This window comes from Echinops telfairi, unplaced genomic scaffold (assembly GCF_000313985.2).
Source record: "Echinops telfairi isolate 266 unplaced genomic scaffold, ASM31398v2 ScPeMD7_3533;HRSCAF=4204_0, whole genome shotgun sequence".
NCBI classification, from domain to species: Eukaryota; Metazoa; Chordata; class Mammalia; order Afrosoricida; family Tenrecidae; genus Echinops; species Echinops telfairi.
In genome coordinates this window covers 31,283,637-31,296,300 of record NW_022107431.1, presented here as the reverse complement: position 1 = coordinate 31,296,300, position 12,664 = coordinate 31,283,637, and the positions used below count along the sequence as shown (strand labels likewise).

The window sequence follows — 12,664 nt, the reverse complement described above, 5'->3', positions numbered from 1 at the left end:
CAGAGGGCTCCGTTCAAGTCACTTTCATGGAACAGTTAATATACTGGAAGTCCTTCAACTCACGAGGGCCATGGGTCCAAGGTCAAGGAAACAGACAGCTGAGTGTTTCATAGCGCAATGCAGGCAGTCCAGCCACAGGCAGCAAACAGCAGGATGAGTCACCAACAATCAGTAAGAACATGGCATATGACAGTCCCAAGCTCAAGTGATGTGTACACCAGCAGCATGGCGAAAGCAGGTCTCAAAGGAACCTCAAGCTCCAGCAATACGATCTGCAGGTTGGCAGTCCCACAGGTAGTGTAGCTCATGAGTTGAGGCAGAAAATTAGCAGCCACACACTACTCTGATAGAGTTTTCTACTCCTGTAGAGTTACAGTCTCAGGAACGCACAGGGGACACTATGAGTCAGCATTGATTCGATGGCAGTGAACTCTATATAATGGGTCTCTGCTACTATTTGTCAAAGTGGGAGAGGGTTCTATGGAATGAACCCTCAAAACATGCCTCAGAACAAAAAGAGTGTGTACACCCACATTGGACAAGATAAATCCCCCTCCAAACATGGGATCCAGAAAATGAGAGATTTCCCACCCCTCCAGCTATTGCCCTCTTGTTCTGAGCAGCAATGGAAAGTATTCGGAGTAATTCCTGATTCTCGGGCTACAAAGAATTAAAACTCATGGCCGATCAGATTCATCCCATTGGAAAGGATTCCATGTCTCTGAAGAGATAGTGGAATTACTGCCACACAAAAATTTGACTAACACATTCCATTTTGTACCTTGTAGTTTTTCAATCTATCCTTTCAAGATAAAGCTTCTCCTTTGAGGAAGGCTGTTTAGAAAATATACACAGACTGTCCTCTGGCTTTGGGCTGAGAGTTCCAAGTCTTAAAATAAGCACCAGATTTAAACATCTGCCTTTTCTCTCCCCTATGTTGTTCAGACCTCATAAATGGGTATCAGCATTTCGGGGTAAACTGCAAACTCTTTGGGGACTGCTCTGTGGAGGCATGTGTAGAGGAAGAGGCTCCTGGTGGCCTTTCTTCCTCTGCTCCTCGATGCTCCCAAGTAAAGTTTCACCGGCAAAATCTGGGAGTGAACTAACGCAAGTGTTTTCGATTCTGCAGAGGCAGGAGTGGAAGTTCTTTCTCAGCTGTCTCAACTAACGGGCACATTGTTTACCGCCCCCACTGGGATTGCAACAGGCTCCTATCAACACAGTAAGTGTGTGTGGGAGCTGACTGCCTACCATGCCCCCAAACACACACCAACCTGAAACCAATCACTGCTACAATGGAAATACCGCATGTGGATGGCTTTACGAACAAATGGATTTTGTCACAATGTAGGAGGCTGTAAGTCTACCTTCTAGGGAAAGGCCCTCTCTGTCTGATCTCAGTCTCCAGCCAGCCATCCTCGGAGATCGCAGACTTGTAGACTGGTCTACCTTCGTGATCTCCAGAGAATGTTGGTCTTCCCATGCATCTTCTGTGCCTAATCTGCTCTTTGTATTTAATATCAGTTGGTTACATTAAGAATTGTGTTAATCAAAGATTCTATAGAAGAATCCGATCAAAAGGGGGAAAAATATGGAGAATTTCAAATTCTCTCCCTGGAAGCCAGAGTTTTTGAAGCCATGGAGACTAGATGAACTCCCAAAACAATTGCTATGAGCTCTTTAAGCCTTAATGCAAAACTCTCTCTGAAAGTCTTCTTTGAACAAAACAATAATGTGTTTTAATAATAAGTATGTCTGCCCAGGGCTCCTTAATATTGGATCACTGTGTAAGATCAGTTGTCCAACAGAAGAGCCAAATCGCTCACTACAGGAATATTCATTATTTTCCCTTTAAGACTCCCTGCCTCCTATCAAACAGTTTGGAGTAAGGTGGGTACATGAGAGGGCTTTAAAAAATTCATGGACCAATGCCATTATCTTTTCTTCCAGTTTTTCATGATCTTTTAGAAGACTCTCTTGTATAAAGGATTGCTTCTCAAATCCTAAATGCCTGCACCTTTCAAGATGAGGGAAGAGTTGGCATGGTTTTGGAATTTGTAAGGACAAGACTCCACTGTAGATACAACAACACTCGAATGGACTTAATATTGCTGGTGATTAGTTTTGAAGCAGAAGGGCGAGCTGTAGTGAGGGGAGCTTGAGAAGTTGCCATGGTGAGCTGTGATTTGTCTTCTAAAATGGAGCAGTGTCCATACACCAGGGTCCGATGACTAATGAAAGACCATCCTGAGAAGCTAGCATATCTGACCCCATGGGGAAAGGAGTCTGTCTAGCAGAGCACCGCAGGGCATGGCCACGGTCGTTTATAATCTAGTACTACTTTTCTTCTTTTTCCTCCTCTGCTACCTGCATGCTTCTCATCCACCCTCATCTTCTCGTTCTCCTGGTAGAAGACAAGGTGAAACAACTTTATACTAATTAGGGGACTTAAGAAAGTTCTTGGAGAAATTTAATCATCTTTGAGTTCCATTTCCCCACAGACTCTTTGAAATGCCGTTGTCTTTTTTCAGTAAGGGTGGGGAGGGAGAAGAGAATAAGGCTATCTGACCATCAAGGATCCACTGGGGATCTCACACTATCATTCAGATGAACTGGTTTTCAAGGGGAAGTTTGTGCTTCAGCACCCACGACAGGTGTGTAGAGTAAGGTGACCAGATGTCCCGCTTTTGGCAGGACAGTCCCAATTTTTAACAATTTTCCCCGTGTCCTGCAGCATTTTTAAAAAGTCCTGATTTTTTGAAAGAATGCACGACAAGCTAGGGTATACGGTTTTTGGCTGCCATGTGGCTATTTCGCCAGGATATGAGTTTTATCAATGGTATCCCGCTTTTGTCCCGCTTTACCAATGTTAAAATCTGGTCACCTTAGTGTAGACAGACCGCAGCTTGGCAGCACAGAAGAAAGCTATCGGGTTGTTACCACAGGGGTGACTTTGGGTTGCATGGTGGGCTAATCAGACAGAGTGGGATTTTCATTTTCAGAATGTAGATGCGACAGTGTATTCTTATTTAAGGGGCCTACGCTGCTTCCCTGTGCATAATCCAGCAGCTGTTTAATTTGAGGTTTCAAATACAGGTCAAATCTTGTCTATCCAAGAGTAGGCAGACATAGAAGATTCTTCAGGGTGACCATTTTTAATTTTTAATTTCACCTCTGAAAGCACAGTGTGGGTGTTTCTTCCATTGAGAAAATCTTCCATTGAGAAAGTATAATAAACCTGATATAAATACTTGTACACCTACACTTTTGTTGTACTTTAAACAAGAAGAATTATTTCATATGTGCTCTCTCTGCAACACTGACGGAGAAAACATTGTTAGTTCTTAGTGATTGGCTGGGGCTACATCAGGAAAAGGCTCCTGTCTCCATCTACTTCATTGAATCAAAGCTGCAAACTTGGTCCAGCCTCACAGACTCACTGGAAGACACCTTGAAATTGGTAAGGAAGCAGTTACGTCCCGTCTTCATGGACTTGCAGAGGAGAATCTATGGAAGGATGATAGGTAAGAGTGCTGGCTACTTCTGCTGCAGGTTAAGTGCCAGGTGTGTTTCATATCCGGAGGGAATCCAAGTTTAGAAAATGATGCAAGTCAATTTTAATGTTTTAACCTCTACAGTAAACTCAATTCCCTTGGTCTTTCCTATTGCCTTTAAAATATAATATCCACAAAGAACAACTGTATTTGCGTTCAAAATGTTGAAGCTAGTTCTTTTTTTAAAAAAATGTCACCATTATATGAATTCCTATGTGAGTCAGTAAGGAACTCTGGTGGCGAGGGGGATGAGGGTTGGGCTGCTGACTGCAAGGCTGGTGGTTCAAAACCATCAGCCAGTTTGAGAAAGATGAGACTATCTTCACCTGTAAAGATTTCGTCTTGAAAACCCTATCCAGTGACCCGGTCTCTAAGAGTCAGCATTGACACTGTGGTGGGGAGAGATGAGTCAGTTACTCACTTGAACAAAAAGCACTGAATGTTTTTTTTAATAATATCATGCCAGATCATACTTTTTCCTCCCATTGGAAAATTTTTGCTTTTATTTCTTAGCACAGTTGTATTGACATATAATTCATGTATCACACAATTTAATGGTAGCAACATGTTAAAGAGTTGTATATTCATCACCATAATCAATGTTCTTCAGTCTTGTATCCATTATTATTAATTCTCCACTTCCCCCAAACCTCTCCTGTCACAGCCCTACTACACTATGAATCTAGATGCTCTCTCTGTAGATTTGCCTGTCCTAAGTTTCATATAAAGGAAATAGTTTTTTTAAGAACTCAGTAACTACAACAGAATAAAATGCACTAAAAAAACTTAACCTAAAAGATAACATAAGTAAAACAAGTATTAAAAACAGGTCAAAAGGGAAAACAAATGGCAAGATGTTAAATTTTGACCTAACTATCTACAGTGATCCACTTCCCAACGCATTCTGCCTGGGAATAAGACTAGCCACTTCCTTGGTCAATGGACCAAGGGAATTCGATGGAGGCATAGTCTCTGCATGGGGGCTGGGGGCGGGGTACTCTGTAAATGGATTTTGGGATTTCACTGCCCTCCATAGCCTTCTGCAAACTGGGAAGCACTGTTTGATGAGCTAGAGCAGTGGTTCGCAACCTTCCTCATGCTGTGACCCCCTTCATACAGTTCCTCAAGTGGTGGTGACCCTCCCCAACCATAAAATTATTTTCATTGCTACTTCATCACTGTAATTTTGCTACTGTTATGAATCGGGCAACCCCTGTGAAAAGGTCGTCTGACCCCCGAAGGGGTAGCAGACGCACAGGTTGAGAACTGCGGAGCTAGAGGGCTGTATTCTTTTTCCATTTTAATTGGTTCTACGTGTTGCCCTTGAACATCCAGTTAAGCACCTCTCTGACCACAGAACGTCTTCCTTAAATGGCTCAAATGCTACCACCTGATCATTCTCGATCTTAAACAAGCAATTTGTTGTTGAGCTGCATGGTCCTTTGCTGGGCCTATTAGATATCACTGAATTAATTTCCTCAGTCATACTCCACACCTAGGGTTGAATGATCTCAGTAGAGTCTTTTGGAAGCATTTTGCCTTCTCAACTTTGGATCTTCACCTATAGTGATCCATTCTTTAAAAATAAAACATGAAACAAACAAACCACCACAAAGACCAAGGTCAATGCTATCCAGGTGATTTCCGCTCAGTTTCCATGGTGGGCTATTCTGTAACCAAGAGCTGCACATTTGGTTGGTCTGTCCATTTTATTTTTTACCATGGTGGATATCTTCATGACGAAATAGAATTTTCATTTCTGTTCATTATGTTCTGATCCACTAAAAACAACTGTGAGGACCGAGTTGCTTTCTTCTCGATCATTTCTTCCATAAATTAACCACCGGGTGTGTGGCCTTGTTTTGACAGGGCAGTTTATGTTTGACACAATGAGCACGGTCAACATCTTGATGCACCAGGAGACCACACAGGCCCTCGCGGATGGACTGATGGGGCTGTCGGAAGAGAACCCTGTGAGTCTTTCCTCAGAGAAGACCACCGCCCCCAACACGCAAATCAAGAAAGTGTAGAGTCTGCATGTATTACTTTTATATTTGTCTATCCCTTTGGGGTGAACAGTTTTCCAGAGAATATGCATCCGTTTGTAAAAACAGCCACTGTGAGATTTTGACTCACGCTAAGATGTGTTAGGTCTGAAAACTAGAGAAATAGAAAAATCATCCACATTATCTAAGTTCTTGTGAAAGGAGTGGTTTTTTGCTTTTTAAATCTTGTGCTTAATTTGAGTTAGATGTAATTTATCTTAAAGATGTGTTGGTGTTTTTCCATTTCACATGAACATTAGTCAACAGTTAAAACAATAGAAAGAAGCGGGGAAGAGCATGATGCTAAGTTGAAAAAGATGAAGGGCAAAGGGGGCAGGGTGAGAGAGGAATTGAGAGAGAGAGAAAAGGGAAACCCAAACCCAGAAATAAGCAAATCAGTCACTTGGTTGCGAGCGGACACGGGGAAAGCGTGAAGAAAGCTTTTCATCAAACCGTTAACAGATACCTTCCCGGAAAAGTCAGTGCCCAGATCGGAAAACTGAGAACCGAGCGGCAGGTCTTTAGAAACCCCACACAGACAGTCTGATCACAAGGCTCCGAGGAAATGAGATGGCAGCTGGCTGTCCATTTTGGAGCGCCTGGGAGGCTGGCAGGAACAGGGATGAGGTTAACTTACAGGCTGCCCTTGGGAAAGAGTCTCCAACCCTTTTCCTCCTGTGTCGTCTTCTGCTTCGTAGGCGGTTCTTTCCCCCTTGACGCTGATGAACATACCATACATTGAAATAGTTAGTCATATCAAAAAGGGCTGTGCAGTCATCACCACAATCAACTTGGGCATCTTTTCTATCTTCTTTTACACATTGATGTTGATACCCCATTCCCCCCCCCCCTCATTTCATGTCCCCAGGCAATCATCAATCTGTCACTGTCCTCTGAATTCCATCGCTCCCAATTTCCCTATGCAGACATATTTACAAGACTAGAGAAGACAACACACAAGTATTCCTCAATAGTGACCATATAAAACCAACAGAGACCTACCTCAATCGAAGAGAAAGTAGAGACAATTTAAAAAATTGGAATAATTTCACATTGGGGTGATAAGGAGATAAAATTACAAGACGTTCCAGCCCAGACTAAGTATAGTTGCTACAATGTACGTTACAATGCTAATTGTCTATTATTTGGGCTGTTGAGGAACCTAGTCCATATGCATTGTGGATTCACTGGAGGCTCATCTCATGTAGGGAATCCACATATGGATTTTGGGCCACCACTATCGTCCATAGTTTTCCAAGAACTAGATATTTAGGATTTAGACACTGGTATCATTCCCTTCTCCAAGTTTGCATCTTATTGTTAGCTCTCTTTGGATTACACAGGCTGCTGAGCTTCTTCTAGGTAGACATCTCACTTAGATGGCTGCTTGTTTTGAGATAAGCCTTTAAGACTCCAGATGCTTTTATCCATGTTAACCAGCAGTATCTAGTTTCTTCACCACGCTTTCCTAGGGCACTCGTCTTCAATGACGTCTTCATGAGGGCAAGGGTCAAGCAGGGCCATGGCGTAAGAATGAATGGTTTTTGTAGTAGGGCTACAATCAAGTGAGAGCTCAAAATACATTCTTGTAACTTATTTCTATAAATCCCTGGTTCGATTTTAGGGATATTATTGTTATTTTATTATAGTACACCCTCAATCTTCCCTCTGGGTTTTAAAGGGACTCTTGACTGTAATGTTGTTTTAGTCAATGGTATTGCATTGCAAAGGATTTCATGCATGTTTAACATTACCAGACTCCATTACATGAATAGCTAGCTTCTTTATCTCCAACCTGTGGGTGACTGGATACTAGTTACATATGTCATGAGGTTTGTACTTTTAGCCAACATCTAATGAGTAATGTCCCCGGAGTGCTTGGCTGATCAAAATTGATCAGGGATGCTCAGGACAAACCTGAGGCCTTAAAAGGTTGAACCATGTCTCCCAAAACACCAAAGAGTTATTGAATTTGTTCAGTGGAGGTTTGGTGTGTACTTACATTGTTACATAGTTATTTCCATATACTCTTGTATGATGTCATTTCAATGGAATCTCCAGCTAGAGAGGGAACCCAATTCAGGGTGTTTCTTCCAGTAATTCTGCTGCAGTAGCCTTTCTCGTCTGCCCTCTTTCCCAGGATGCATAATGACAAGATTCTTCCTGTCTTGTTTCCTCTTTGGTCACAGTTGGTGTGGCCACTTTGGCTCTGACGATCTTGAGGGCCCCTCCACAAAAATATAGCATCTCACCTGTCTTGTGACCACAAACTGCGAACTCAGAGTCTGCAACAAGTGGAAGGTGTGACTATTGACTGACTCTACCTCTAGTCAAAAGGGCACTCGTGGCACTGTGGGTTAGCACTGGGTGGCTAACCACAAGGTCAGCAGTTCAAACCCACCAGCAAATCTGTGGGGAAAAGATGAAGCTGTCTACTTCCAGAAAGACCAATAGTCTTTTCAGGCATATATTGCCAAGAAGGCTTTACAAAACTCAGTAGCCACCTTTAAAAATAATCATTTTATTGGGGGCTTGTACACCTCATCACAATCCATCCATCCATCCATTGTGTGTCAAGCACATTTGCAGATTTGTTGCCATCATCATTCTCAAAACATTTGCTTTCAACTTGAGCCCTTGGTATCAGCTCCTCATTTTCCCCCTCCTTCCCTTCTCCCCCCTCCCTCATGAACCCTTGATAATTTATAAATTATTGTTTTGTCATATCTTGCACTGTCAGACGTCTCCCTTCACCCACTTTTCTGTTGTCCGTCCCCCAGGGACGAGGTCGCATCTAGATCCTTGTAATCAGTTCCCCCTTTCCAGCCCACCTTCCCTTTACCCTCCCAGTATCGCCACTCACACCACTGGTCCCAAAGAGATAATCCGCCCTGGATTCCCTGTGTTTCCAGTTCCTATCTGAACCAGTGTACATCCTCTGGTCTAGCCAGATCTGTAAGGTAGAATTGGGATCATGATACTCGCGAAGAGGAAACTTTAGGAACTAGAGGAAAGTTGTATTTTTCATCATTGCTACATCGCACCCTGACTGGCTCATCTCCTCCCCGAGACCACTCCATAAGGGGATGTCGAGTGGCATACGAATGGGCTTTGGGTCGCCACTCCATACTCCCCCCCTCATTCACGATGATAAATTTTTTTTTCCTGATGATGCCTGATACCTGATCCCTTCGACACCTCATGATCACACAGGCTGTTATGCTTCTTCCATGTGGGATTTGTTGCTTCTGAGCTAGATGGCCGCTATTTACCTTCAAGCCTTTCCGACTCCAGATGCTACATCTTTTGATAGCCGGGCACTATCAGCTCTCCTCGCCACATTTACCCATGCACTCATTTGTCTTCAGCGATCATATCATGGAGGAGAGCACACAATGATATGATTTTTTGTTCTTTGATGCCTGATAACTGATCCCTTCAGCACCTCATGATCACACAGGCTGGTGTGCTTCCTCCATGTGGGCTTCACTGCTCCTGAGCTAGATGGCTGCCTGTTTGCCTTCAAGCCTTTAAGAGCCCAGATGCTATAGCTTTTGATAGCCGGGCACCATCAGCTTTCTTCACCACATTTGCTTATTCACCCGCTTTGTCTTCAGCAGTTATGTCGGGAAAGTGAGCATCATAGAATGCCAATTTAATAGAAGAAAGTATTCTTGCATTGAGGGAGTACTTGAGTGGAGGCCAATGCCCCTCCACTACCTTAATACTAAACCTATAAATATTTGCACATAGATCCATTTCCCCATTATATATAAATATATTTGCATATGTACATGCCTTTATTTAGACCTCTATAAATGCCCTTTGCCTCCTAGCTCTTTCCTCCATTTCCCTTGACTTCCCTCTTGCCCCACTATCATGCTCAGTCTTCATTTGGGTTTCAGTAATTCCTCTTGGTTACATTACCTTAGATCATGCCCTACCAGGCCTCCTACACCCTCCTCACCACAGATTTGGTTCACTTGTTGTTCCCTTGTCCCTGGGTTTGTTTACACCACTGCCTTTTCCTCCGACCTTCCCCTCTCCTATGTCCCCCCAGAACTGTTGGTCCCGTTGTTTTCTCCTCCAGATTGTTCATCCAGCCTATCTTATTTAAACAGACCTGGGGAGATAATAACATGCACAGAGACACGACAGAGTAAAACCAAGCAACAATATACAACAAAACAACAGCAACAACAAACCAATGACAAATAAGCAAAACACAACAAGAAAGAAAAGCTTGTAGTTAGTTCAAGGACTGTTTGTTGGCCTTTAGGAGTGTTTTACAGTCTAGTCTCTTGGGGCACCAAGCCCTGACCCCAAAGTCCACCTTCAGCCGCTCTGTTCCCTTGCTATTCTGTTGCACCCCCTTAGTGTTTTGCCTCAGTGTGGCGGGGTCAGATCAGGCGCAATTCCCACACTGTGTCTCCGGTGTTGTCCCCTGTAGGGCTATGGGTCAGTGAGGGACATCGTGTCTCATAGGGGGTCCAGCCATGTGGTCCTTTCTGTGGATTGGCTACTCTAATCGGGAACATCGTCCTCATGGCCTGGTGGGCCAGGATGTGCTCCACTTGCTCCTCCTCCCCCCTTCATCTGTTTCTGTGTGCTCTGATCAGGTGTGTCCCTCTCCCAGAGCTGCAGATTCAATGCCGTCCTTTGAAATGAATTCTTCTGGGGGGAGGGGCAGGTGTCCATGTAGTAGTTGGGATAGGGGCCGGCCCCTCAGACCTCTTCACTGGTTCCCTGCTCCATGCCAGCATGTTGCATTCACATATTGGAGCACTAGGTTGGAGTCTGGTTCCTCCTTCCCTGTGGAAATATAAACAATTCCCTCCCCTTGGGTATGTTAGTGCCCTGTGCCCCCACTACCCATTGCTTTTTTTATTATTATTATTTTTTCCTTTCCCTACCTCCTTTTTAGTTGTCTACCATATGTATCCCTGTATTTGGTCTGGTCTCTGCCATATTACCTGGTTCTCACACCAGGAATTTTTGTATATAGTAGCTTTTTCCCTATGCCCCTCTCGCATCTCTTTTTATAGCTTACCTCAGCGGACTCATGTTATGCTTGTTCTTTTGTGCTTGGCTTACTTCACTTAGCATGATTTCCTCCAGTTCTTCCCATGTAGTGATGTGCTTCATACGTTCATTTCTGCTTTTTAAAGATGGGTAGTACTCCATTGTATGTATCTAGCACACTTTTTAACCCATTCGTCAGTAGCTGGAAATTTAGGTCGTTTCCAACTCCTTGCAATTCTGAACTGTGCCACAATGAACATTGGTGCACAGATGTCTGGCCTTGGTTTGTTTCTTGCCTCTTCTGAGTATATGCCCAGTGTGCTCTGATCGTATGGGTTGCTGGGTCGTATGGTAACTTGATTTCCATCTGTTTTAGATATCGCCAGATCTATTTCCATAGTGGCTGTACATACTTAGAGGTCCACCAGCAGTGGATGAGAGTTCCTGTCTCCCCACAGCCCCTCCAACAAGTATTGCTTCCTGATTTTTTTAATTGGGCTATCTTTGAGGGTGTTAGGTGGTACCTCATTATTGTTTTAATTTGCATTTCTCTTATGGCTAAAGATCGGGAACATTTTCTCATGTTTGTTGGCCATTCGGATTTCTACCCATGTGAAACTTCTTTTCAGCAACGTTGCCCACCTCCTCAGTGGGCAATTAGTTTTTCTCTTTTTGGAAGCTAGCAGAGTATTGTAGATTTTAGTAACAAGGCCTTTGTCTGATGTGTCATGGTTAAAGATGTTTTCCCAGTCCATGGACTCTTTTATTACTCTCTCGGTGAATTTTTTCAATGTACAGAGGTGTTTTATCATCAGTATATCTCATTTGTCAATTTGTGCCTCTTCTGTGTTTGTGTCCTTCCCTATTTCTGATAGCCTATGTATTACCTGTGCCAAAGTTCTCAAGTTGGTCCCAATTCCCTCATTGATGGCCCTAATAGTTTGGAGTTTTACTTCAAGGTCTGTGATCCACCTTGATTTTATTTTTTTGCATGGAGAGATAAGGATCTTCCTTCATTTTTCTGCAGGTAAATATCCATTTTTCTCAGCACCACTTGTTCAAGAGGGCATCTGCTTCATATTGGATATTTTTTGGGCTCTTATCAAAGATCAGTTGTCTGTATGCTGATGATTGTTTTTCTGGGTTTTCAGTTCTTTTCCATTGGTCTGAGTATCTGTCATTGTACCAATACCACGTGGTTTTGACAACTGTGGCTGTATAGCATGTGCTAAAGTCAGGTAAAGCAAGCCCTCCCACTGTGTCCTTCTTGAGGAGTTCTATGCTAATTCTGGGCTTCTTCCCTCTCCATATGAAGTTGGTAATCAGTTTTTTCCCATTTCTTTGAAGAAAGATGAGGGTAATTGTATCGGGATTGCATTAAACTTATCTAGTGCCTTTGGCAGAACTGACATCTTGACTATATTGAATCTTCCAAGCCACGAGCATGGGATATTCTTCCATTTGTTGAGGTCACTCTTGGTTTCTTGTAATAGTGCTCTGTATAGATATTTTGTTCTTTTAGTCAGGTATATCCCTAGATATTTCAATTTGTGTTTGGCTATTGTGAAGGGTACCACCTTTTTTATCTCTTCTTCTGTGTATCCCATGTGTATAACAGTCTCATGGAATTCTGTTTGTTGATCTTGTATCCTACCACTCTGCCAAACTCCTCTATTGCCTCCAGTACTCCCCTTGTGTAGCTTTTGGGATTTTCCATATTTAAAATCATATCATGTGCACATAATGATAGTTTCACCTCTTCTGTCCCCAGAAGAATACCTTTGATGTCTTTTCTTTGCCATATGCTGTTAGCTAAAACCTCCAGCCCGATATTAAATGAGTGGGGACAAGGGCATCCTTGTCTGGTCCCCTTTTTCAGTGGGATTGTGTTAGTCTTCTCTCTATTGACTACCACGTTGTCTGTTGGTTTTTTTCTTCTTCTTCTTTTTTGGTTTTTCATATATAGCTTGTGTTGTCCTGAGGAATTTTCTTTCCATTCCTATCTTCTCAAGTGTCTTAAACAGGAATTGGTGTTGGATGTTG

The 12,664-nt window shown here is 43.0% G+C and overlaps 1 protein-coding gene across 1 annotated transcript in view; it reads left to right on the top strand.

Moving 5' to 3' along the window:
* Positions 1 to 12,664, top strand: part of ECT2L (epithelial cell transforming 2 like) — a 79,329-nt gene that overhangs the window by 36,476 nt on the left and 30,189 nt on the right. Inside the window, exons 9-11 of the mRNA XM_045294591.1 lie at positions 1,130 to 1,222; positions 3,342 to 3,524; positions 5,424 to 5,527. Of these exons, the coding sequence (XP_045150526.1) occupies positions 1,130 to 1,222; positions 3,342 to 3,524; positions 5,424 to 5,527 (380 nt within the window). The remainder of the gene's footprint in view (positions 1 to 1,129; positions 1,223 to 3,341; positions 3,525 to 5,423; positions 5,528 to 12,664) is intronic.